Genomic DNA, 27924 nt, shown 5'->3' on the forward strand with positions numbered 1-27924 from the left:
TCACACTATGTCTATTTTATTATTATATATTAAATGTAGTCATGGTTATAGTAGTAGTAGTAGTAGTAGTAGTAGTAGTAGTAGTAGTAGTAGAGTACCAGCCCACATTTGGCAGCAGGTATAAAATAAAGTGAAAACAACAAGATAAAGGGCTGACATTTACTTGTTTCCTCTGGTTTACAGCACGTGCATCTGCCCTTTACATCACTCAACACAATTCCTCCTGTCAGCCTCATTTAAGTTCCACCACCCAAAACAAGTGTACTTGAGAAGCCGACGTGAAAACGTTGACAATAAGCAAACAATCCTATAGAATTGACACTCACCACTTCCTCAGGTACAATTCCACAATCAAATCCTGTCTTAACAAAAGTGGTGAGTTTTAAATGACACTATTGAATATGATTAGAGTGGTGCCTTGAGATAAGTTTTTTTGACTTGCGAGCCAAAATTTGAGATACAAGCACTGTGTGGCAGCAGTAAACTTTAACTCAGTTCACTTCACAACAGTTTGACAGATGGTGAACAATATTTGTTTAAAAAGAGGCTGTTTAGCACCACTCCTGGTTGAAGTTTACTGTCAAACTTACAAAGGATCAAAGAACATGTTGTGTACTTCAAACGACCACGCAGCTTTGCTTTAGATGAGTGCGTTTAGTTTAATGCTAACAAACAATGCAAAACTCCATAGACGTCGATGTTGCAGTGTTATAACACTGCTTACATCTTGTACTTGTGAAGCAATGGATATTTGATCATAAATGCTAGAGCATGTAGACAGATAATGGAACGATACTCACAGGCATATATTCTTTACCCTCTGCAAAGAAATAACAAATTTCTGATGTGGATTGATGAGGAGTTTTGACTGTATATCTCTATATTTGTATTATACTGCCCCTGGCCAAGGCACATACACCAGAAGGAGTAGCACAATGTCCATTGAATTGAAGGAAAACATTTGGCAAAAACTGTTTCATTATTTGGATTCTATTTAATTATGGAATTACTGCATGTTTTTTTTTAAGTACTATTTTAAAGAGTGGTATTTTTCTTATAAAAAAAAACTAATTACAAAAATGTGCCTTGTTTTGGGTGGGGGGGGCGGGCGGAAACGGATTAATTCCATTTCCATTCATTTCCAGAGGAAACGGTGCTTTGAGTGTAGTCACAGATCGAATTAAACCTATATTTCAAGGCCCCACTCTAGTTTAGAATAGAAACTAATCCCACAATCTGATATGCTGCTGCTGCTTCACATTATTTATGTTCATATGATAACATACTTAAAATCAATGTGATTAATAACAAACTAATCTACTGTGCCTTTATATGAATAGCCTTAAAAAAAAATCATAAGAATCTGTAATCTAATCTGTTATAGTCGTGTGTCTATATTCATCCAGGATTCCACTAAAATGTACAGTTCAGTTCAGGTCACATTGGTACTGAGTTGAAGCACATAACACACTCAGAAAAGGTCAAGAATAGTGGACATCCAGTTTCTTGTCATGTTTTTCTTCTCATTACATTACATTACATTTACATATCAGGGAAAGTTATCTGTCAACCAATCAATAATTTAAATATTGTACCACAATTTTTGATACCCCGAACATCAATTACGTAGGTGTCAGTTATATTGCTATCTTTCCCAACTTTAGACGATGTAAACACAAACAAACTCCACACTGCTGAACTGAAACAGTGCTGCTCGGTGGATAACCATCTTTTGTTTGTCGGTAACTTTATTAGCATGTGTGTTGTTGTTGTTCCACAAAATCTCACGGTCTCTCTTTTTAGTAACATTCTTCATCTTCGTGTGTGAAAATTGTTCTCCAGCTGCAGTTTCACTAGTGTTGTTTTTCTCTCTTTTGTGTCACTCTCTCGTTCTGATTTCCCAAGATGCATCTGAAGGGTGTGTAGCGATGGGCTTTTTATGGCTGCCGCCCAAATTTCAGCTTGCTTTCTCCCATGTGCACATTTGGCATTATCCCACTTAATGATTAAGAGCATCAGACATGCATTTGGTGAAGCTTTTAAATGGCGTCGGTTCATTGCACGGCTTGTTCACCACAGACAGGGCTGCATAACGCGGCTAAATAGAGGAAGGAAAGTGGAAGTTCCCCCACAGTCCTCCTTCCTCCCCACATTGCAACCTCGCACATTTGAGAACTCCTGACCACAAACCTACCCAACATTACCCGGATGCCTTTGCAAAGAGTGTTCAAAGGGTGCTAAAACAAGAAGCCTAATTGCCATCCAGCTGCAGACACAAAGAAAAGTTTTATTCCCTTAAATCCAAAAATGGGTTCCTTCGAGATTTACCTTGAGTCATGTCATGACTGGCTTTGTGTTCTTCTCCTGTGACCCATGCACTGATTTGAAGTTTCCAATCGCATAATCTTAGTGTCTTAGACTATGTTACAAAATTTGATTTAGGCGTTCTCCATGTATTTTAAATTTTGGTTCCAGTCAGACAAAACTTTATCTAATGACATGTACCCGTATGGAACGTGTCAACTGCTTTTGAACAAAATAATACCCAATACACAAAGTACTTTTCACCACCAAATTGTTGTGTCATACCACATTTCTACAGTACAATATATTCTAAAACAAGTGGACTTTGTGTGTTTGTGTAGGTGTGCATGTCTTCACTGGTGTGTGTGAAGTTTTAAGGGCAGGGCCAGCATCCACCACGACCTGGCAGGAAAAACAGGAATAGGCCTTGTCACCTCACGATTGCACAAGCTAAGGATTCTCACTTGGCTGGAAAAAAAAAAAAGAGCGCAGGAACTGTTCCTCGTTCTGTAATTTAAAACCATCAAAACAAGTCACACCACTTGTAAATCAACATGTACTTTATTCTAAAGTGTTTGGTTCACTGGTTTACGCAATTAACGGTGGTGTGCATGTTCCTCAACAAGTTATACTACAGTGTTGGTTCCTCTGGTGATTGTGAATTTAGATGGAATAGACAAAAGATTTTTCCAAAAAGATGTCTTATGACTTTAATTTAATCAGATACATGACATGGATGATCATTACGGAATGCAAGGTAGCAAAAAAGTAGACGAAAATAAAAACTGGACATTAACATTTTGTGTGAGTTTGTGTCCATGCATCCTCCAAAAAAAGCGAGGTCAGCCTGGTCTGGCTCACAAGCCTTGTTCTCGTTCATCACACACATTTGAGGGGCTTATGGTTAAAGCCGACCAAGTTCATCTCTCGATCTACTTTGGCACAGTCATTCTCAAATTCATGTAACAAAGTTGGCTACAAACAATTACCTCAAACAAAATGTCATTCTCCTTTTTGTCCCTGCATGTCCTGTAAAATAATTGTAATTTTTATTGCTTATTTTCAAACACCATATTTGTAATGAGTACAGTATCTTCATTCACCCCCAGAATCTTGCTTTAAACTTCCACACTTCCACCATTTGCTTCATGTTGTAAAATATGCACTATTCCTGTACCCTGCTGGCTCTACGACTCTTACTATTTTCGTTTCGTAGAATCACTAAGAAAAAATATTTGGCCACGGAAGTGAGAATATATGAGGGTAAAAGACTCAGCAATGCTGTTATCAGTCTTACGTGACTTACAGTTTTTTTTTTTTAGAAGATATTTAATTTGTTTGTCAAAGTCTTGTTTATTTCAACCACCATACATTTGAAGCATTTTTATTCATTATATTTCAACTTTTTTTGTAAAATTGAACTCAATTCTTTTTTGTCTACTCCAAACTTGAGTTGATGAAAGACAATCAACACAAATTTTATTATTTCTTTTAAATATAATTTATTTATTTATTTGCTCTCATTTTCAAGAGATTTTTTTTCTCATTAAGTCTTATGATAAAATTGATTTCTGTGTCATTATAGTTGTAAAAATTGAGGCACAGCATTACTGTGCAGGACAGTTGGAGTCAACTCGGGTGCAACTTTGGCCCTAAGAGCAAACAAGCATAGGCCATTAAAGTGATGAAGAGGAAGATAAGAGACTCAGGACGAGGGTCTGTTTAGACTTCACATCTCTCACCTCTGCCACAAAACATATTGTGGGAGTTTTTCAGCATTTACCCTCTGTGTGTGCGTGCGCGGGTGTGAATGTGTGGTAAAGGGGTGAACTACTGTGACATTTAGATATGGGAGAACGACAAACTCGAAGCGTGAAGAGAGTTACGCAAAGGTTATGTACCATGTCAGCAATAAATGTTTTCAACTGGAATATTTCATTCATCCAAATTTTGGATGAATGTGTCAAGTGATTATAAATATTTGTGAGCCATGTATATCACACCTGGTTACCAAACACTTACACACTAAATCCAGTCCTTTTGATTACTATAATAAATATAGTATTTTAAGACCCTCGCCAAGCTTATTAAATTAGATCCCATTGTTGTTGTAGTGTATTCAGACTATACTTACTAGACTGAGAAACGGTAAATGTCTAACTACATAGTATATTTGAGCCCATTAATACATCTAATCAAATAATTTTAGGGGAATTAACTAATACAGTTAATGTATGTAATGTAATATGTTTTGAGTGCTATGTGAGGGCTATATAAAATTCACAGGGTGGTTCAATATGATTATCTCTGGCAAAGCTTTCCATTTGGTTGTGGATTTTTCCCTGTGCATATTAATAAACACATCGAATTTACTTTATAGGTTTCCTGTCATTATTCTGTAATGTAATAGCGACAAAACACATTAAATCTTGAAAAATAAAACATTACAAATTGCAAAAATTTGTGGCATACCTTTTGTTCTCTTTTTTGTTTTTTAATTGCTATTCATCTCTTATTAAAATGTTTAAATGAATTAGTAGGAAACAGTTGAGTAGTTGAAAGAAATTTTATTGTAACAATATATCTGACCTTAAGCCATTTTCTTTTCATAAGAGAAACCCATTCTTTTAAAATATACACATTTTTCAGCAATGTGCCTTCATTTTATATGAATTTTGTTCAAATCCACCATTCCATGTTTCAGAGACAAGACATTACAGGAGAAGCTTAATTTATGTGCGTTGTTTGATCAATAAATCCAGTACAATGGGACATAAATATACACAAGCTATGCAAAAACCTGAGCTTCTGTTTTCCAAAATGTAACTGCCAAAATGTAAATTACATCATAAGCCCCCCCCCCCCCCCCCCCCAAATATATATATATATATATATATATAGTCATTCATTCTTTTCCCATACCGCTTATCTTCACAAGGGTCGCGGGTGTGCTGGAGCCTATCCCAGATAACACTGGGCGAGAGGCGGGGTACACCCTGAACTGGTCGCCATCAAATCGCAGGCCACACACACATACATAATATATATATATATATATAGGTCAACCCTACAGGCAATTTTGGAGTCTTCAGTTAAACTACCATGCATGTTTTTGGGAGTGGGAGGAAACCGGAGTACCCGGAGAAAACCCACACAGGCACGGGAATAACAATCAAACTCCACACAAGCGAGGCCGGATTTGAACCCGGATTCTCAGAACTGTGGGGCAGATGTGCTAACCAGTCCCTCACCGTGTGTGTGTGTGTGTGTGTGTGTGTATATATATATATATATATATATATATATATATGCATTATTTGTGCCAGTTAGGTAACAGAAAATTACATTTCACAGGTACGAGATGTAAACAAATTTCTGTGGCATGGTTTGCACACACAGTATGTTTTATGGTTGCTTAGCACCAGACAATTAGAAGAAAAAATGAGCAATAGCTGCCTTTTGATCAATATATTAAATTTACAGAAAAGTTGAGGTTAATTTAGTTGCTGAGTTGATCTTTGAAGTTTACGGTCTGCTTCCAAAACAAAACTTGCTTTCACAAAGACATTATTTATCACCAACACCAAATCATTTCCACATAAGCCTTAAAAAGTGTGCATTTGGTTTTATCAACAGTTTCTACTCTAGGACTTGAAAAATGTTTTGCCTTGTTACAAATGCATGACTAAAGTGCAAGGTCAGCTATACAAAACACATTCTTCACTTCTTCTCATATCCTGCAATGAGGCCTCTCAGAGGTTAAAATTCCTTCTTTCCTTCACAGTAAATAATTAGTTGAGTTTAACTTGTATCTGCATTTTGTACTCATGGCCTATCATTGTTGGAGCATATAGAAATTAGTTTTTTGCAATTTAATTAATGAAGTCAAAAGTTTAGCAGCTACAAAGATAAGGTCAATAACATCACACCTGAAACAAAATGATGAATGTCTGATGAATGTACATAATTGCTTGGTTCATATTTTAATTCAATTAATAATTTAAGCTGTCCAAGGCAGAGTTTAAGGCATTATGTATTGAAAGTATTCCCACACAGAGTTGGGAGAGAACATTATGTTTGAAAGGATATACAAATAGAGTGCAACATACAAAAAACTATTTACATTGCTTAAGCCCCACCCAATTACTAAGAAATAAAGTCCCAACACTCAAATATGAACATGAAAAAGTGATCTTTATGGGCAGGCAGGCACGGAGAGAACATGAAAACTCCACACAGGCGGGGCCAGGGATTGAACCCCGGTCCTCAGAACTGTGAGGGAGACGCTCTAACCAGTAGTCCACCGTGCCGCCTGTTGTGAACTTATGTTCATTAATAATTATTAGTTCTGATTGATTTGCAGGACACGTTTTCATGCTTTACATCAGAGGGGGGAAAATATAAAAACTTTGCAATGGAAGCCAATACAACACCACCCATGCTTTTATCCCTTGATGGTCACAGGCCTATGCCAGCTGACTTTGGGCGAGAAGCAGCATACACCCTGAACTGGTTGCCAGCCAATCGCAGAGCACAGAGACAAACAACCATTCACCCTCAAATGCGCACCTAGGGAGAATTTAAAGTCTTCAATTAACCTACCATGCATGCTATTGTAATGTGGGAGAAACAGGAAGGCCAGAGCCTGTATTTGAACCTAAGACATCTGAACTGTGAGGCTGATGTGCTAACCACACGCTCACCGTGCTGCCTCAATAAGAAACCTTATGGGGAAAAAATGTCTCTAAGGAAATCAACAGAAAATGAAACAATGAACATGGATTAGAATTTAAAGCAGCAAGCAATGTCATATTGAATTGCATTGCACCGCAAAGTGACTGAGAGTATTGCCTACGGTAATTCAAAGTTGGATAACAAAGGTGATTGAAGGTTGTCCCAGTAATCTTGGTTTCTATAAGTAACTGTATGCCTTTTTTATTCATCAGGTTTTGATTGTCTTTCACATGATAAAAAAATCTAAACCAAAATTATTTATTTACCCCCTTGCCAAATTATTTTTTTGAATTTATATTTCCCCCACTTTAATGTTTCTGACCGTCAAACAAATTTAAATACAAGACAAAGATTGCTAAGGTAAACACAAAATGCAGTTTTAAAATAATGATTTAATGTTTTCCGGGGGAAAAAAAATCTATCCAAACCTTCTTAGCCATAAGTGAAACTGTTAACTGTAAACAGTCTCATTTTTGTAAAAACTGAGTTTAATTTTACTGACCATACCCAAGCATAATTACTACCAGACCTGTTCAATCAACAAATAGTGCCTGTCTGACAAATGAAGATGGCGAAAATATCTCAAAAAGCAACAAAATGCCAAGATCCAATGAAATTCAAGAACAGTTTAGCAATATCATAATTGACATTTTTCAGTCTGGAAAAGGTTACAAAGACATTCCTAAGGAGTCACCAGCCTACCAAAAGTACCCCAAGAACACACCGACAACACATCCAGGAGATCACGCAGAAACCCAGGACAACAGTAAAGAACAAGAGGCCTCCCTTGCCTCAGTTAAGACCAGTGTTCATGACTCAACAATAAGGAAGTGAAGAGGCAAAAACGGCATTCATGACAGACTTTCATAGTGAAAACCACTGCTGACCGAAAAGAACATAAAGGCTCATCTTACTTTTGCAAACAAACATCTGAATAATCCCCACACTTTGGCAATAATATATATACTGACAAAACCAAAGTTGATATTTTTGAAAGGCATGCATCTTGTTAAATCTGGCATTTCTGAAAAAGAACATCATACCAACAGTCAAACAAAGTGGATGACCTGGGGCTGCTTTTCCCATTCAGTGCCTGGACGATTTACTGTCATTGATGGAACCATGAATTCTGCCATATACCAGAAAATCCTAAAGGAGAATTTTTGCCCATCAGTTCATGACCCAAAGCTGAAGCACACTTGCCCTCTGTAGCTTTAATACATTAAATTATCATTCATAAATTGCATTTTGTATTTACTGGGGTTTTTTATTGACATTTTATTTGATGATCTGAAGTGGTGAAAATATGCAGAGAGAATGCTCAATGTTGAACCACTCAGCATTCCCTTGGTATTTTGCTGTAATTAAAATGTAATCCTTTTAATAACATTGGAAAATTTAACCTTAGAAATAATGCTCACATTAAAATAAATACTGCCACAAAGGTGAGCTAAATATAATTGCACAAGCATTAATATTCCTGCAAATGCAGAATAAAATGAGGGACAATATTTCCACAGGCTATCAAGTCCAAATGGACGCCAAGCATCATCAGGTGACCAAACTACAGTTTCCAGCACACTCTTGTTCTTTATGATGAAGGAGAATTTGGGCCACGTTGAAAGGGACAAAGGAATTATAATGAATATAAAAAAAAGTTATGTTACAAAATTAAAGTCATAATATTACTGGGGGAAAAAAATTCAAGTTGTATTGCAACATGAATGTCAAAATTCTCACATAAATGTATACGCAACAGTCAGAGACCAACAACCACTGTCTCTCTCTTGAGACCTGCCATACACTGTATTGTCATCTAGTAATATTACCGGTATTTAGTATTTGGTAAGTAAAGCACTTCTGATTGATGATCAAACAATCTCGATAAAATAGGCAATGTAGTCAGTGGTGTTCTTTCTCAGGAACAAACAAATGTTTGGAACAGTCGCTCACATTAAAGTGCTCTTACTGAAGATGGCGTTGATGTGCCAAAATATACCCACTTAACTTTATTCTCATAATTGCGACTTTATTCATACAATGTTTTCACTATAGTCTTGTCCCCCCCCCCCCCCCTTTCTTTTCAATGTGGTCCTCATATTCCTTCGTACTTTGTAAACAGTGAACATTATGAGCCTAAACAAAACGACCTGCCGACAAACACTACACTGGTCACATTGTGCGCTGCTGAAGAAAGTAGTTTTGGTTGAAGTAATCCTTGAGGTCTGTTTTAGCAAGCTTTTAAAATGGTTTCAATACAAGTGATTTGGTCAAGTTTATAGCAGCACACACTGCTCTAAAAGCCTTCATATGTTTGTTCAGCTGTTCAGATTCACACTGTTTGTAGCTGTAAAGTCTGTACTAGTGCTACATAAATCTGCAGCGCCATTAAAGGTTAAAACGTGAGATTAAAAGTCTTCCCCTTACTTGTCTTTAAATTTGACTTTCACTGGAATGTATGTTCACCACGGACGATATGCGAGGAGAACTCATAACGGTCCTTGCTGTGGTGACCACAGATGTTACATTCCATCGGATCCCTGTATCCATGGCAACCCATGTGGATGGTGTACATGACATGGTCCAGGAAGAGCACATGGCAATGGTCGCACTGGAAGGCCCGTAACTCCCGGCCTTCTCGCCCAAACACCCGTACCCCTTCTTGGACTGCAGGCTTCTCTGCAGATTCTCGCAATACCCCACTCCCAGTTCCTGACCCAATTCTGGGTAACAGATCTTTCACATGATCACCTGAAAAAACTGTAGGACTTGAGTGTGACCTGAGACTGGACGGGAGATGGCTACTAGGGTTCGCATGTCGCTCCTGAGGGCTGCTGCCAGCCGACTCAGGTGAGTCTTCTCCACTGTTGCTTGGCGTCTCTTCATGTCTTGACTGGGTTGGCTTACCATGCCGAGTCAAAGAAGCGGGCCCATTGGAGGTGGTGTGGCTAGGGAAATCAGAGGGTAATGGGGGCTGAGATGGCAGTGTGTCAATATTCCCTGTGCGCTCAACTCTGTGATCTAGAGGCAGAACATGATGGTAGAGTGGGCTGACCACGGGCACAACCTCAGTCATAGAGAGGGGGTGTCCTGTGTGCTGGAGAATGGGCCGCAGTGTGTCTGATCCCAAGTATGTCATGGCATTACCCAAAGATTGGTCCATCATGTGAGCTGACAACAGTTCAGCTTGCTTCTCAAACTGGAGGCCCATCTCATATCCCATTTCAGGGTAGCTGTAGCGCAGCATCTTTTCACCTGTTTAAAACAGAGCAATATTAATACTGGATAGTCCCTAGGTCCAGGGTTTCCATCGGCTGGGACTTAAGGTCTAGAAAAAAGAAATCACAAAATGATACATGTTATGTTTACATCAAATATGTTTGGTACTGGTTTACCTTAGATTAATTACCAAGATCACATTGTGTGCCAAAACTCAGACTTCCAAATGGATTACATACATTCTTAAAGTTTGTTTTTAAAGGTGGTATTGTTACCTCTTCCGATTGCACGTCAAACTTAAAAAAATATACACTACTCACTAGAAAATGAGGGCTCTTCTGCTTTTGGGTGAAATTTCAGGATTGACATAATAAAATGCATAATAACATTTTCAGGTACAATTGTTGTTCTAACAATTAACAACATTTACATTTGAGCTGAATAAACTACAACCCCAACTGAGAACAGGGCTCAAAGAAACCACACTTAAAAGAAAAGGGTCTTCTATGAAGCCAAACCTTTGAACGCGTCCTAAGAACGTAACTGCAAGGATTAATTTTTGCTGTTGTTGGCCAAATTTAACCAGCTAAGGTTTAACTTCGTAAGAATGGTGTTTTGCAAGATCACAACAAGGAAATTATTTACACAGCCATCACACCAAAGTCTAGCCACAGCACACTCCCACTGACGGTACTACACAATACATGACACATTGTTCTCTTCTTTAAAAAAAAAAAAAAAAACAACAGCAACAACAAACCAAAAACAAAATGTTCCGCCTTTTCCAAGTCAATATTTGATAATTATTATTTTACTAAAACATATTGTAGCATTTTGGTCATAGGTGGGCAGAGCAAAGAGTTTTGCTGCTGCAAAGTACAGTATTTGTGAAGTCGTTTGAGTCTGCACCTCACAGAAATAAAGATCACCAGCCAGGTACATATATTTTTCAGAAAGTTGGCTGAGGAGAGGGAGTTACTTTTTAAGCCACAAAAGAGCCGTAAATCAGGTATAAGGAAGCCAAAAGTCAGAACATTTCCTTTCTAGCTTTAGTCAAACTGTAGTTTGTCATTTACATGTTGCACTTGATGCTCAATGTGTGAAAGTATGAGGAGTGGAAAGCCCCATCCATCTACTAAACTAGACCAACCTCTCCAGAACAGGGATGCGGTAAACTGTTGCATCTTAATAAGATTGCAAGTAGCTAAGTTACAGGTGTACCTAACCGCAAAATGAAAACCATTTCCTTGACATTCTGTCCTGAGGTTGCTCTAACTTCCTCCTTGTGTATCTCTTATGCATGCCACAATATAGTCCAAACAATAAAACACAATCTAAAATTGTGTGTTTAATGGAAAAAGAGGGACCACAAAATTAGTAATATAAATATATAAATAAAGAAGTAAATAACTTTCTACAGTATATCACCTGTAAATGGACTGCAACTGTACTCCATCATGATGATGGAGTACAGTTGCAGCATAACATTTTGGTTACGTTAATGAGTTACACGTGGGACCCACAAATATTAGGAACAGCTCTCAGCATGCACACCACAGCAAACTACAGAGTCAATAATAAATGTAGTATTAAATTAATCCATCCATCCATTTTCTGAGCCGCTTCTCCTCACTAGGGTCGCGGGCGTGCTGGAGCCTATCCCAGCTATCATCGGGCAGGAGGCGGGGTACACCCTGAACTGGTTGCCAGCCAATCGCAGGGCACATACAAACAAACAACATTCGCACTCACATTCACACCTACGGGCAATTTAGAGACCCCAATTAATGCATGTTTTTGGGATGTGGGAGGAAACCGGAGTGCCCGGAGAAAACCCACGCAGGCGCGGGGAGAACATGCAAACTCCACACAGGCGGGACCGGGGATTGAACCCCGCTCCTCAGAACTGTGAGGCTGACGCTCTAACCAGTCGCCCACCGTGCCGCCCTATTAAATTAATACTTATCTTAAAAGTCAATCAAAACGCAATATTATTTAAAAGCAGTATTTTAGTATTATTATTATTCTTATTACAGCTCTTGTATTACATTGGACAAGTTGACCTGATGTTCTGGCTCGTCGATCTGGTGTGTTTTCAAGGACAGAATATGATTTCGTAATTTGAATATTTCGTGATACAAAACTTATTTCCTTATCATTTATATTTCATTGATTACATGTATTGTACTTTCAATCATCTTGTTTTGAAGTACTTGTGCTCCATCCATCCATCCATCCATCCAGACCAGGCTCTTCTTGATGGATAAGACATTTAAACCAGCCAATTTGCTGCCCGTGTTGATAAATACCCACCAACAAATTTCTGGGGTGTGCTACTCTTCCTTTTTCCAACATTATTATGCATTCTTTCTATCACGAGCGGCCGCTCAAACGTAGTCATAGGCCTTGGCTCTTTAGGGACGTCACCTGGAGAAAAATTATAACAATAAATAATTATCTTTATTGGAAGCAGAAATTTGAATTTACCGTATTTTTACGACCATAAGGCGCCTTATAATGCGGTGCGCATTATGTGTCCACCGAGTTACATCCATCCATCCATTTTCTGAGCCGCTTCTCCTCACTAGGGTCGCGGGCGTGCTGGAGCCTATCCCAGCTGTCATCGGGCAGGAGGCGGGGTACACCCTGAACTGGTTGCCAGCCAATTGCAGGGCACATACAAACAAACAACCAGTCACACTCACAGTCACACCTACGGGTAATTTAGAGTCTCCAATTAATGCATGTCTTTTGGGATGTGGGAGGAAACCGGAGTGCCCGGAGAAAACCCACGCAAGCACGGGGAGAACATGCAAACTCCACACAGGCGGGGCCAGGGATTGAACCCGGGTCCTCGGAACTGTGAGGATGACGCTCTGACCAGTCAGCCACCGTGCCGCCCCACCGAGTTCCAAAATCTATAAATGTTGTTGTGTGATGAGCGCTCTGCTTGATTGACTGGGAGCATTTCCTGCCGACACGCTGCTTATACAGAGGAAAAGCGGACATGGCTGAGGACAGCATGCGGACTTGAAGAGGGAAGGGTGCCCGTGAACAGGACGCTAAAGGCACGCCCCCAGTAGGTATATAGCGCAGGTATGTACATTGTGCAAAACAACATCGGTTTGGCTAAGGACCCCCGAAAATGGCACCTACGAAGAGACACGCTTACGAAGCACAGTTTAAATTGCAAGCTATCAGTTACACAGTAGGAGCTCGCCATCTTCCGCTCCTACTGCAGTAAAATATTGCCGACAAACATCCATCCATCCATTTTCTGAGCCACTTCTGCTCACTAGGTTCACGGGCGTGCTCCAGCCTATCCCAGCTATCATCGGGCAGGAGGCGGGGTACACCCTGAGCTGGTTGCCAGCCAATCGCAGGGCACAAACAACCATTCGCACTCACATTCACACCTACGGGCAATTTCGAGTAGTCAATTAACCTACCATACATGTCTTTTGGGATGTGGGAGGAAACCGGAGTGCCCGGAGAAAACCCACGCAGGCGCGGGGACAACATGCAAACTCCACACAGGCGGGGCCGGGGATTGAACCCCAGTCCTCAGAACTGTGAGGCATACGCTCTAACCAGTCGTCCACCGTGCCGCCTTGCCGACAAACACATCCAGCCCAACCACATCACCAACATGGACGAGGTGCCGCTCACTTTCGACATCCCGGTGAACCACACTGTAGAGAAGAAGGGGACCACCACGGTAGCTATACACATAATGGGGCACGAGTCAGCTTTTACTGTTTTACTGTTGTGCTTGGTTGCCATGGTAATGGACAGAAACTGCCACCTATGGTGATTTTTAAGAGGAAGATGCTGCCTAAAGAAAGGTTTCCATCCGAAGTCATCGTTAAGGCCAATCAAAAGGGCTGGATGGACGAGGGGAAAATGAGAGAGTGGCTGAGTGAGGTATACGTAAAGAGACGGGATGTTTTTTTCCACGCGTCACCGTCCCTGTTGATCTGTGACTCCATGTGTGCCCATCTCACAGCCGCTGTGAAAAACCAAGTGCACCAAATTAACTCGGAGCTTTCCATCATTCCGGCATCCTTGACGAAGTAACTCCAACCGCTGAACATTGGTGTAATCAGGGCGAGCGGCGTGGGAGCAATGGATGACAGATGGAGAACACAGCTTTACTAAGACTGGGAGGCAACGCCGGGCAAGTTATGTCACCATATGTGAATGGATTGTGGATGCTTGGGCTCAGGTATCTGCTTTGACTGTTGTCCGAGCTTTCGCGAAAGCCGGCATCATTGCTGAACAGCCCCCCGGCAACGAGACTGACTCTGACGAGTACGAGAGGGACCCCGGCGTGTTTGTTGGAGAACTTGCCCAGCTGTTCATTTTGGATACAGAACATGAGGACTTTGATGGATTTGTGAATGAGGATTCATAAAAAAAGAACATGAGTACATTGTTAAATACTTCAATAAAGTATAACCGAACTCAGTTTTGTTCCCGCTGCCTTTTTAAAAACATTGTTTTAGCGTGCATGCATGCTACCGTATGTTTTAAGATAGCGTATGTTTTACCAGGCCTGCGCCCAATAATGCGGTGCGCCTTATGTATGTGTCAAATACAGAAATAGACCCTGTAACTGAGATTCCGACTTTTAATGCGGTGCGCCATATGGTCGTGAAAATACGGTAAAATGCTTTTTAATCCATACATATAACAAAATAGCAATTATAATAACATTATATAACATTATACAGTGGTACAATCGAAAGTCAAGGCACCACTTAAGGGGAAAAAAAAGGCTACTCTGCATATTGGTGTTGATACACTTTGCATTGTATTGTTTCTTGGGCCCCATTATTGGAGCTTTGCAAGTTTACATTTCTAAAAATACAAATTACCTGCATAAGCGCCCGTGCTGGCAGTTGGGTCCAGACCAATGCTCTGCAGGTAACTATGGCAGCGCTCTTTGTGCTCCTCAAGGGAACTGCGCTGTTTGTAGCTCCGCCCACAGTAGTTACACTTGTGTGGTTTGCCAACTAAAAGTGAAGACATACATGAGACAAGACATTTATCATTTAATTCATTCACTGCTGCACTGAAAAAGAGTGTAGGCACTATTTGGTGGTATTAAAAGACATCATGCATCCTACTCGTGCAAACACCAAAAGTACTCCTCAGGGTTCATCGAGGTTCCAACACAGTCAATGGACCACTTTGTTTCATATCATTAATCAGTAGTGACTCTGCAAATGGCACGGCTTTTCTTTCTTTCCAACACATATTTTATATTTAATGCAGAGTGGTGGTCTTGTACTGCTATTCGATACAGCACAGGAAAAATTAACAGCTCTCTGTACAGGGGCACATCAGCTTGTAGTTTAATAGCCTAGTGACTGTTACAGGCAGATTGCATTTTTTTCCCCACTAGCTTATTGGGCAGTTATTCACCCATATTCTCCCAGGTAAGGGACATGACATGACCAGGTGAAAAAAATCCAAGCAATTCTACTTTGTTGGAGTGAAAAGATAGTTAGGATTTTATTTAAGTTGTTCTGAAATGTTATAATAGTGAACTGTTTTCATTGTATGTGCCATTTATACCATTTCTGTAAGTATAGAATTAAGAATTCTTTAAAAAAAGGATGTGATTTGACAGATATAGACAAATTCCCTCCATTGATTACTTTTAAGATTGCATTATGCAGGCCCTTTTACAAAATATGTTCTCAAGTATTTTTTTGTATTAACAAATACAAAATTCAGAGGCTAATGACAAATGTGTTGTTTCAGTATTATTCAAGTGTGGGTTGTTATACCTCCTACAGAGCGAGCGAGACATGAATACCGTTTTATATTTCGCAACCCACCAACATATGACATTGTGCAGATGTTGGATAGACCTTTAGAATTAACCTTTCAGGTGGTATTCTTATTCGTGTAAATAGGCAACAATGCTCTCTGAGAATCACTTCAATGCACTCCTCTTACAGTACATTTACATCTAATTTCACACACTATATGGACCAAAGTATCACAACATTTGGCCTTTCCATCTACAAGAACAGAAACCAGAGGAAACTGTCAATATCCAAACTATTCCCACTCAGTTGGAAACATTGATTGATGCAAAAGTGTGGTAATTTGAGGACGATTCAACTGGAACTTAAATTGGTGCACTTACTAATAAGTCAATACTTGTGTTCCATTAGAAACTCAAAAGTCAAACACAATCCATATCATGATGTTGACTGATTTCAGATTGAAATAAAAAGAAAATTCAACTTGGACTTATGGTTTCAGGCAAAGTCAATAGTGTACATGTGACCTCAAGGTCCTTACATTTAATGAAGGACCACACTACTGCACCAACTACCATAAAAATAGCAAAAAAGCTAAGTGAAGCAAACATAAGAAAAGACACTTCACTACCGAAAAAGGGAACTGTGTGAGTAACCCCTGAACCTGGAAATAACAGTGCTGTCTGACCTTTATTTTAAAGATGCAAACAAGGGGAGAGCACATCCTTTCTGATAGGAAAGTAAGTTACAGTTGACAGACTCAACCAGGGCTCCCTTTTTAACTAACACTTTCCTCCTGGGTAAGTCAAGTAAGATGAAGAACAGCATGTACTTGGTTCCTAGTAACAAAGCGTTTGCAGGGAGATAAATACATCTATACCTGATAACACAACAAGCTTGCTTGGCCTTTGTCACTACTGTCGCTGTGTGATAGCATTTCTTTTTTTTTTTTAATACTTTAAATACTCAATAAAAACATAAAAAAGCATTGTTGAAGACAACCTCAATGTATCCCAACTGGTTGCAATAATAAGGCTGGCTCAAATTAAACTTCATAAAAACAAACAATTATAAACATCAAAGTGCATCAAAACTGAAACAATTTTGCGATTTCAAACATGGTTACAACCGATTTATAATTTTTTAAAAAAGTTTGTCGATGAAGAAAAGCAATTGTGTGCATTCATGTAATGTTTCTTTACAAAGTGACATTGCCAACTACTGGCCTGGCATGCATATTACAGTGCTTTCAGCTACTCCATATGGACAGAAATTGTTCTGATACTGTGATCTGTACTTGACATTTTTTAAAAATGCACCAAAATAATAGCATTTTTACCAAGTTGCTCTCGAGTAAACTGTAAAATGTAATGGGCTCTCCATTGTCCCCTGTGGCACACCACTCTACAACCTCCCCGCTCCCACACACACGCACACAGACACACAATTTTGTGGAATTTCTTTCAGAATCTGTCATTATATACATTTTTTCTATGGAAAAACAAATGCAATAGTTCAGTAAAACAACAAGGCTTATATTATCCTAAGACTTTGGCACACTGACAGTACTGTGTATACAGTGCGGTTTTAACATCCTATCCAAAGCAGGGAATGACAGAATATGTTTGGGAACATCTCATAAAAGTGGAAAAAAAAAAGGTTCTTCTGGGATTAAAGACCCAAGGAAGAGTCTTACCAGCATGAGTGCGCAAATGACCCGTTAGAGCATCACGGCGGCGGCAGGCATAGCTGCAGAATGGGCATTTGAAGGGTTTTTCACCTGTGTGCAACTTAATGTGTCGGAGCAGATTTCCCTTCTGTGTGAATGAGACACCACACTGGTTGCACTGGAATGGCCGGTCACCTTAAGGAAACACACACAGGAATTCATCTCACCACACTTACTGTCGACATATTAAGGAAATATCAATATTACATTTTCAAAATTACGAAAAAAACACTACAACATTCAAAAACACTCCTACATTCATTTGTGAACACTGACTGGAAATGCAAATACGAGGCAATGAACTATATATACAATAATAGTTATTAAATTAATACCTTTCTAATAGTTTCAACAATAAAAGAGCATTATTATCTGATTTTTGACAGTTCACATGTATAATTACTGATCATCAGATTATAGGTAATGTTTTAGCCGCCATGTACCTGTATTTATAGTGGATGAGAATTTTAGTAATGTGTGTCATTTGATAACGCAATGCATATAAATTGCAAACAAAAGAGTTTTATATATATATATATATATATATATATATATATATATATTCAGCAGCAGGATGTATTTGTTGTTTTACATACTTTAACCACACTGTTCACATAGAAAATGATTTGAACAGCAGTCAGTTGGAAAGGAGAAATGTAATCCTATGCTGTGACAACCACGGCTATAATGGCGTCAGTTGGAACAGGTTGCGGGGGATTCCAAGGATATTTTTCCCTGATAATAATTTCAAGTCTGAGTTCTTGTCTTGGAAGAAAAAAAGAAAAAAAAAAAAGTAAGGGCTCCACACCCCATGTTAAAGAAAACAAATGATGTCTGACTAATTTTAAAGATGTGATGTTTTGCTCCAAATAAAATACCGTTTGGATGGCGACTGGTTGCATCCACGGCCATGTTTTGTCCAGATAACCCATCCTGTGCATTACTTGGGCTCCCAGTCATAGATTCCCCCAGAGATGTCCCTTCTTCTCCTGTTTGGGCCTCACACACTGGACTTCTGTTGTCAGCATCCTCCCTTGTGTCTTCTTGCTTTATCTGTTTGTCGCTCAGTTCTTTAACAGCAAAACAGGGATGGATAGTTTACACACTTTAATTTAGATTAGGCATGATATTTTACCAGAACTGGGCTAAACTTAGATTTCATTGCGGTACAATTAATTAAATTATTAGAGGACTTCACTGGAGGATACACTGTAACCTGGCAACTGAATGAGTAGGAAGCTTTAGGATGGACTGACACAATGCAAAAAAAAAAAAAAGAGAGGAGAGAAAGATAAACAGGCTGGTCTGGTTCCTGGCTGTTTTTAGGGAAAGAGGGAGTGTCGAAGGCCATGTCGTTTATAGCACCTTCCCAGCAATGGACTCCAGTCCAATGATAAGGGTAAGACGTTGCGAAATTGTGTGTCTGTGGGTGTGAAGATAGTAGTTGTGCACATACTCTAGTTACGCCTAGGTGCACTCATTTACAGTTTGGACCAAACTAATGGATTGTACAAGAGCAGCTTCCAGACCTTTCTTAAACTAGTACACAATATGGACAAAGGTATCTGGACACAAAAGTCAATCCATTGTTCTTCCTGAATCATAATTACTGACCTTCATCAAAACATTTGGGAAAAGACATTTGTAGGAAATGTTTGGGGACGGCAATTTTCTGTGCTCCTATGACTCTAACCCAAAGTACAAAAGGAATATCCAAAAAAAGTATAATTGGACGAGTGCTCAGGCCTCAACCCAATTCAACACTTTTGGTGATGAATTGGAAGAGCCATTGTGAGCCAGGCCGTCTCTCGTCCAACACTCAGTGGGCTCTGACCTTCAATATGTTGTTTTAAATAAATGGATAAAAGGTTCCAAACACTCACACTGCGATCTTGCTGAAAGTCTGCCTAGAAAATCGGAAGCTGTTATAGAAGCAAAGGGAGACAAACTTTGTATTTCCACTGTCTGAGGGTAAAGTATAATGGCCAGGTGTCCCAATACTATTTTTTTTTTTCTTCAAACAGTGAACATGTCCACTTCTATTTGTATTTAGTAATATTGGAACAAATTTGAGGGAAAATAGTATATGACTCATGACTGAACGGGGACCATCTCATTATTTTCTTTATTGCTATATTTTATTCAATGATTGCGCTAATCTGAAATGCCTTATCGTTTAATTTGAATCCGATTAAAAGTAAAAGAAATGTGTTTTAGGTGAACATTCATCTTTTCTTTAAAGAAAGGTGCACATTTGGTAGAATTCTTTATTAAATTTAGTTGTGGTTTTGATGATGAGCGTTTAAAAAAAAAAAAATGAAAATACTTTATGACAGCAGCCAGACTTACAGACCTTTGATGTTCCCACATATCAAGAAATGTGTGCAATGTTGGAATTCTGCTGGAAGTCTTTCCTCTAATACACAAGGGGTGCTTATAGGATCAGAGGTTCAGGGGTGCTGCGATTCATTTTTGAATCAGTGCTTCAGCACCCCAAAAAAAAAACCCAAGGACTACACAGTGTTCTCCCAAACGTGTGTTACCGCTGGTGTGAAATGTCATCACTGATGTAAAGGGGCTTTGTAGGTAGAGTGTGTGAAAATGCCAGGACATAGAACTTACTGGTCCAGATGATCCGGTTTTAGGATTTACAACATCAAAAATAATGCTGTGACCACATTTGGTTGTTTAAGTGCAGCTTCCAATCTGACTACATCCTTCAGCTGTCCCCTTCAGGCAATTGGAGCCTCATTCAATTTAACCCTTTAAAGTTCGGTCAATGGAGTTGAATGATAAAAGAAGGAATTAGCAGCAGACATTTCTACAAAGCTTCTAAAGCTTCCAATTTATATTTCCACTTTAGGAGAAACATCGTGAACAAGCCTCGTCTTCACATCCGTATCCTGGCAACAAGGAGCGGACCTTGCATCTTTACATCTGTCTCCTCTCAGTGTGACTGAGTTGAATGTTTCAAGCGGTCAACTGAGGATTATTTGAAACACTTTCTGCAATAAATGTATTTCACATTTGAAGCAAATTATTGACCCGTTTTTTCAAATAAGAGCACAGTGCATCAGTGTATGTGTTATGAATAACGCCATGTCGGAGATCAAATGTTTTCACATGGTGATATGGGTTAATGAGTGAGTGGGCTCATCTTAAATATGAATCTATATAGTTGGCGGCAGTCATGACATCACAGTACTTTCTCAAGTATGAAAACATCAAATCTCAACAAGTCATCATTTGGACATTCTCTGATGAGAATTGTATTTCATTGCACCTTCTCATTCTCTTTAATGTACATGTTTAATGTGAGGTATGTATATTATAGTTGAGCTGAGCACTCACCACTAGGGGAATTACAGCCATAAAGCTCATTTTGTCCATTAGATGTTGTCATTCTTGGCTTCTCCTTACCTGGAGAGCATTGGCCATTACCTAAAAGAAAAAGACAAAGTTTCCATTTCCTTTTTACATTTAATTCAGAGTACTAATTGAATAACACAATTATTTGAATAAATAAAGTGATCTAATAGTCCTTCTGTATTGTTTCAGAGTAATGTGTCTGCCTTAATGTTACTGTATGCTTTCTTCCAGGGATACAGCAACATCAGGCCATAGTTTGCCATTAAACAGCCACGTGGGTATGGTTGGCATATATTTCTAGGTGGCTACGAACTCTGCTTAGCAACACATGACCAAGGATATGTGTGTGCAATGTTGTCAGTCAGCGTTACTCTGTGTGACAGTTACGTTCTATTCCCATTGTGAAGTTTTATAATAAATCCAACTGATTTACAGTATCTTCATGTTTGTGCGATTTAATACACATAAAATTGACACTAGAAGAGGAACCGAACAAAGCAAATCACACGAGAAGAATCAATCATGCCATTGAAAGGGATTATGGATGAATTAAAACTTGGAGCCATGCAAGATAGATTGTGAAAAAAAAAAGCATAGACTCTTACGTCTCAGGTAAGAAAAATATAACGGAGAAAGAAATTCTTTTAGTTAAGGACAGGGAAGGTCGATGAAAATACAAGTTGTACATTGAACTTCTACCAATACATCACATAGTGTATACTGCACATACTGTATATCTGCACATGCAGGGTTTTTCTTTATCAGAGTTTAAAAAAGCACAGGCTATTTCCTCCAGCTTCTGGAATTGTGAAGGTAACTTCTGAATGCAGAAGGAAGCGAGCCGAACTGACCTTATGTAACTATACTATCCTAATGTCCAGCAAACATGGATCAGATTGCAACCTCTCAGCAGCTCAGGCTATGGATAGCCTGTGTCCAGTCGGAGGGAGAGCAAACTAAACCCTTATCCCCTTACAGCCTCCTCCAACGGGTTCACTTGAACAATACAGTGGCTACATGCAAACACCCCAACTGACCCGGCTGTCAGCTCCCAAAGGAACCAGTGTGTGAGTCATCATTGCCACAGTGAAAAGCTTAACAAACCAAATATCCAGAGATAAAAACTAAAAAAAAAAAATAAAAAAAAAAGTCTTATGAATGACAATCTGAGGAAGATTGAGTCCAGTATGCCTGCAATGATTCTTTGAACAACAATAACAAAAATAAATCTGTCATTATACCCACTAATTGTGACAGCTCAACTTTGTTCAACGACCCCTGGCATGGTATTGCTCCATTTTAGTGGCAGCTCCCCTGAGAGGGGCACACTGGATGATGCTGTGCATGACACAATCCTTAGGTCTGGGCTCGGTTTGTACGGCTTGGAGGAAATCTCAGGTGACCAGGTTGAGCCCTTTGCAATCCTGTCCTGGAGACTGGATTGGCCCAGATTTCTCTGAATTGTTTTCCATTACTTCAGTGCAATATTTCCCCAAAATCTCCCAGCACACCACTAAACAAAAATGTCACAAAAAGTATGAATAATGAAATAATGATGATCTCATCTTAATTTATTCACAAATTGACTTAATCAGTGTGAAACATGCATGGGCTTGTTAATTTGAACACAAAGCGGATTGACGGAAGCCATGACTTATTCTGTTGTATGAATGGCAACAGTTGGATGGATACACAGGTTCATTTTATGCATTTAATTGATATTTCTGTCAATATGTCACTGTCATAGATACTGTCGATGAAAAAAAAAATATATTTCTATTGAATAAACAAAAAGTTTCCGTCAAATTAAGTGAAACAGGATGATTTCCCGCTGCACTCCTGATGATCTCTCACGGCACACTCAGGTTGGGAATCGCTGCTTTGGCGGGCACTCACTGCACAGACATTTGGGCTAGATTGTCAAAATAGAACACATAAAACTGAATGTGACAATCATCCTCACATTAAATGAAAGGTGCTTCGAAAGCATTTACTCAGGACAAGTGGCAGCATCAAAATCACCAGGCTGTTATGTGTTAAATACTTTACTTTCAACACAACAAGGTGGGACAAGTGGAGAGTGAGTGGAAGCTGTGAAACATCAACCCTCTGTTCCACCAGCCCGCATGTTTGCCCGTTAGGAATGTTAAAATTTGAATTAAACCATAAGCTATACAGTTTAACATGTTTACGATGGCTATATTTGTCAAATTTAGGCCTTGGAAAATGTACAAAATACGTTGTGTTAGGTTCCAACGATTAACCCATATAGTTATACATCTGTGTTTGTACCTTGTGGGATTTCATATTCCTCTTTTACATCCTCTTTGATAAATGTCAAATTGAGTCACAATTTACTGACACGTACAGTTCCGGGTTTATTGTTCCAAAGCATACTAACTTGAATCTAACTGTAACTAATTGATTAAACACTGATTAATGTTAATTAAACAAGTCTAGAGTCAGACTTGCACACAATCACAATGTCTGGCAGGACACAATCATTCTCCTATGTGGTAGGGAATTGGTTTTTTCCTGTCAAACGCTCCCCCTTCCGTACTCGCAACAAACACAACTGGTCCTGCAACAAACTCTGCAGATTTAGATTATTACTTGATGTTTAGCATAGAATCAATGCAATTTGCCACAGAATCCACTGCAAGGCACATTTCAAAATTCATAAAGAAAATTAAACTATTTTAAGAGGTCATCTGAAAGATACATCATGGGCATTTAAATGCAACATTGCACTTTCAATCGGAAATACAGTATTAGTTTTGTTCCCTCAAACACACTCGGGCACTAAAAGTCTGTTTTCTGAGGTTAAGACACTTATGGAAGTACCAACAAGCAATACCTATTGCAATGCAATTTATTTCACCTTAATAATAATAATAATTCATTGCACTTATGTTGGCACTGAAAGATGTTTTAGAATTTCATGCAGTATTCATTCACCTCAGTCACACTTCGTGGTGGTAAGCATTCGCTTACCTACTGCGCCACGTCACTTAAACTGCCAGGCTACACATTGATTAAATCATCAATTAGAATCTACAGTATTCACTCGACCACATTCCCATCTGACTACATAAAAACAATAAGGTGATTACTTGCTTACAGATCCACAATCAAAGAGCTCCTATAATTCCATCTTTCAAAGGTAAGCCATAGATGGATGAGGGAGTCCTTCCATATTTCTATTCATTATGACCCTTATTCCCTCTGTCAACCTTAATTCATATGAATACAAATCCCAAAAGAGATTTAAAAGTCCCCACCATTGTAATGAACAATCAGCTATTTGGTTTCAGTAACACCGATCTAGAAGTCTGCTGAAAGGAAACTAGCAAAAAGCAGTGATGGGCCGAAATGTGCCAATCCAGGCCTTGCGATTTTCAGCAGTATGTTGCGCATGCTTATTTTTCTCTCATTTCAGTGAACAGTAACAGGTCTGTTCAATGGGAAAATCCCTTAAATTGTATGAATTTGATGGAAATAAGTCACAAGAACAATCAATTTCATAATACAATGGAAACTCCAAAGTAAGTTCAATGCTTCCAAATAGTCATTATTTGACTTCAGATCAGTGAGAATAAACTCTTTATGTTTGTTTTTTGTTTTGTTTTTTGTTGGTGTTTTTTGTTTTGTTTAGGTGATTCCACCACATAAAGATGCCAGTGACGGCAAAGAGGAAAAGAGGAAAAGTGTGATGATGACAGTTGAACTGGAAATGGGACTTATTGTGGCGTTGGATAGCAGGACGGGGATATCTGTCCCAGCTGCTCAGCACAATGCAATATGGCTAAAGTGACAAGTTGATGTGATTATGAAAAGAACGATGGAATCCTGCCTCTGCATGTTTTCCAACATACCACAAGTCTGCGTCATCAAAGCAAATGGTGAGTTTATCCTTTTTTTTCTCCAGCAGTTAACAGATTTTTTTTTTTGTAAGCCAGTTAAGAATGTTAAAAAGCAAAGTTGACCCTCCTTGAGCAATCCTCTCATCACATCATGTTTTTTCCACCTACTATACATCATCGAGAGGGAGCAATACTGTACTTTAATTTCTTTTTAGTGAAGTGAATAACTTATTTGTATACCTTTTTTCAGAGTTAACTGTAAGAATGTTAAAAATACTTAGAACATTGCGTTTACAGTTAATAAAACCATTTATAAGATGTCAACAGTTCCACGGTGGAATAGATGATTTGTTTTGAAATTTGAAAAAAAAAGAAAATAAGTCAACCAGCATGGTCAACTTTGGAGGTTTTACATTACTGTCAAGATCTCAAGAACCTTAAAGCACACAAAAGTGAGAACAACAAAATACAGACTATAGCTTTTTTAACACTTTTTCAACACTTGTGTCCTCAGTAGGCAAGTTGCCGTACATCGAATGTATGGTAGGAGCAATATAAGGACTTACTTGCAGAGTAGCCATTAGGTGCTTCCATTTCCAGCGCTGGGGTGGTGCGGCTGAGGAGAAGACAATAATGCTTCCACTTCAATACATATTTTTGCAAATGTGTTTATTTTAGCTACTCTCAAGTTAGCTGAGCAAGTGGTGATGATGCATCCTGTTAAATAGAATGCTACAGAGATTAGACTTATCGGTCATCGTGGCAAAGACTACATTTGAATGGTCTGGAATTTAAGCACCAGGTCTTTGTCATGATATATTAAATGTAGCGCATCTGTATATGCCTGCATCTTCAATATACAGTATAACATCGGTGTAATAGATTTCAGTTACTGTTAAAATAAGTAAAATTTTATTACTCGTTAATCAAGGTTGTTATCGTTAAGGTTAATATTAAAAATATGCCTCGCGCTACACTTTGTGGACTTCATTCAAATAAAATAAATGTACTATCCTCAATGAATTTAGATTACAGTTGCCATTATCTGAGTCAATGTTCAGACTCAACCCTCTCACTGATCTCACTTGGGCCTCTTAACACCCAAAGAAAAACATAAAGGGGAGATAACTTGTATTTATTTCTACACTAGTCATGAAATTAATTGTGAGAAAAGGTGTCATGGTATGAACGTAATATACAGCAGTTTAAAAAACGTGAGTTGATATAATTACCTTCAAGTGTCTCTCCTGAGCAAAATTATGTGGTAATTTCAGTCGAGGACTGAGGGAGGGGATCAACGTCTCCACCTCCCTTAAAAGACCCAAAAAGTCCAAATCGCTTATTTCCTCTCGTGATATTTAAATAATACAGGGAAGCTCTACATTGCTGAATAAAGCCATTGGAAAAACCCCGCCAGGAAGGTGGTGAGAGCACGTTTAGAAACGCATGGAAAAGTTAAGGAGCGCATCTTCCCCCGATGGTGACCAAGAAGTCAGCGTCTCTTTCTGCGCGCCTCCTGATAAGACTTCGAAATACAATACAATTCCCCGAAAGTTCCACACGGACCCGACGCGACCTGATGTACAACAGGGACGTCGGAAAGGGAAGACTCGACGGGCTGCTAAGAAGGAAAGACGCAGAGGGATGGATCAAACTGGATCCACCGGTTCCTAAGGAATTAGCCATAGCGACAGGGAGCAGCCAGTCGCTTTTCAAGGGACTGGAAAATCCGTTGGTTAGTCGCTGTTGAAAGAAAGCAAGTGTTGGAGACGTGACTCACTAATGCTGGAACTGCAGCGCCTCACACGTTGCATTGTAACTGGAACTCAATGGATACAATGCAGCAACACAGGTCACAACATTAGGGACACCTGCAGAATACATGTTGGCTTTATAGGGCAGTTTTGATGGACCTTGTCAGAGAGGTATTCATTTCAACCATATCAAAAAAAAAAAGCTTCAGTCTATCAATGTATTTATTAAACAATCTGACCAGTTTGCTTCACTGCAACTAAATTTCCCCTCTGGAATGCTGAAAATATTTTCTTATCTTAAATATGTGTGGGCTATTTATGTATTGTCTTTACGGTTTCTAACATTTTGCCCCTCGTTTGAGGAAAGGTTCACCAAAACTTTACAAAAACGTGTTGCACTTGCAATACACGTATACATTTATGCATTTCTGACATTTGTCTTGTATTGACTCTTATTAGGCAATGCAGTTCTACCTATAATGAAGCGGTCAAGTAAGGAAAGCGATGAATTCAACATTGATTTACTTGTTGACTATTTTGTACAAGCCATGTCCGCGATTCTCATGCAAAACTAAGACTAAAATATGTGAGGGAAGCATCGTTAAGTTTGTTTGATTTTCAGTCATGCTTTATTTGGGGAATTCAGCACGACCGACTATGCAACAGGTGAACGCACCGAGCCGGCCCGTTACCTCACCAGCATGCACTGCAGCACACAGCCTATATGTTGAATTACAATGTGAATTATTGTGCTTGACTTATTATTGTTATTATTATTATTATTATTATTATTAAGTTACCTGAAGCATACGGTATTCTATCCCGTTGAGCTGCACGGCGAGCCAGAGTGAATATCTAGGTGCGGATCAGACTTCATTGTCGGAGCAAGCTGAGAGAGAAAGAAAGTCCTGGTCGGTTCCGAAGCTACTGCAGCAACAGTAAGCGGCTGCTATAATATCCACCGCCGCCTTCTTCCTTCCTTCTCCATCTCCCGCAGAGAGCCGCTGCAGTGACAAGTGCCGCTACGGTGATGTTGTCAGTCTTTCGATGTCTGAATTTCTCAGTGAGAACTGGACCGGTCTGGATCTTCATGGCCAATGGTTCGGTTACGGACCTTCGATTTGTAACCATGAAGCAGATTGTGTTCATACACCGCAAAGTGTCACATTTATGCT

The 27924-nt window shown here is 39.2% G+C and overlaps 1 protein-coding gene across 4 annotated transcripts; it reads right to left on the minus strand.

Annotated features, from left to right (window-relative positions):
• Window positions 1-5676: 5676 nt before the first annotated feature.
• Window positions 5677-27883, minus strand: ikzf2 (IKAROS family zinc finger 2). Of its 4 annotated transcripts, XM_061691290.1 has the most exons (9): window positions 27550-27883; window positions 26228-26866; window positions 25562-25611; window positions 21115-21204; window positions 18642-18833; window positions 17731-17898; window positions 15135-15272; window positions 12571-12684; window positions 5677-10293 (listed from the first exon to the last, which is right to left on the minus strand). In XM_061691290.1, the coding sequence occupies exons 3-9, from the start codon at window positions 25587-25589 to the stop codon at window positions 9485-9487; spliced, it is 1539 nt and encodes a 512-aa protein (XP_061547274.1). In that variant the 5' UTR covers window positions 25590-25611; window positions 26228-26866; window positions 27550-27883; the 3' UTR covers window positions 5677-9484. The 4 variants fall into 4 exon arrangements, with proteins under 4 accessions (XP_061547274.1, XP_061547271.1, XP_061547270.1 ...); XM_061691287.1 differs by lacking the exon at window positions 27550-27883 and having other exon boundaries at window positions 17815-17898; window positions 26776-26917; XM_061691286.1 differs by lacking the exon at window positions 27550-27883 and having other exon boundaries at window positions 26776-26915.
• Between the last annotated feature and the right edge of the window lie 41 nt (window positions 27884-27924).

The sequence above is a fragment of the Phycodurus eques genome, chromosome 12 (genome assembly GCF_024500275.1).
Source record: "Phycodurus eques isolate BA_2022a chromosome 12, UOR_Pequ_1.1, whole genome shotgun sequence".
In the NCBI taxonomy this organism is placed as follows: Eukaryota; Metazoa; Chordata; class Actinopteri; order Syngnathiformes; family Syngnathidae; genus Phycodurus; species Phycodurus eques.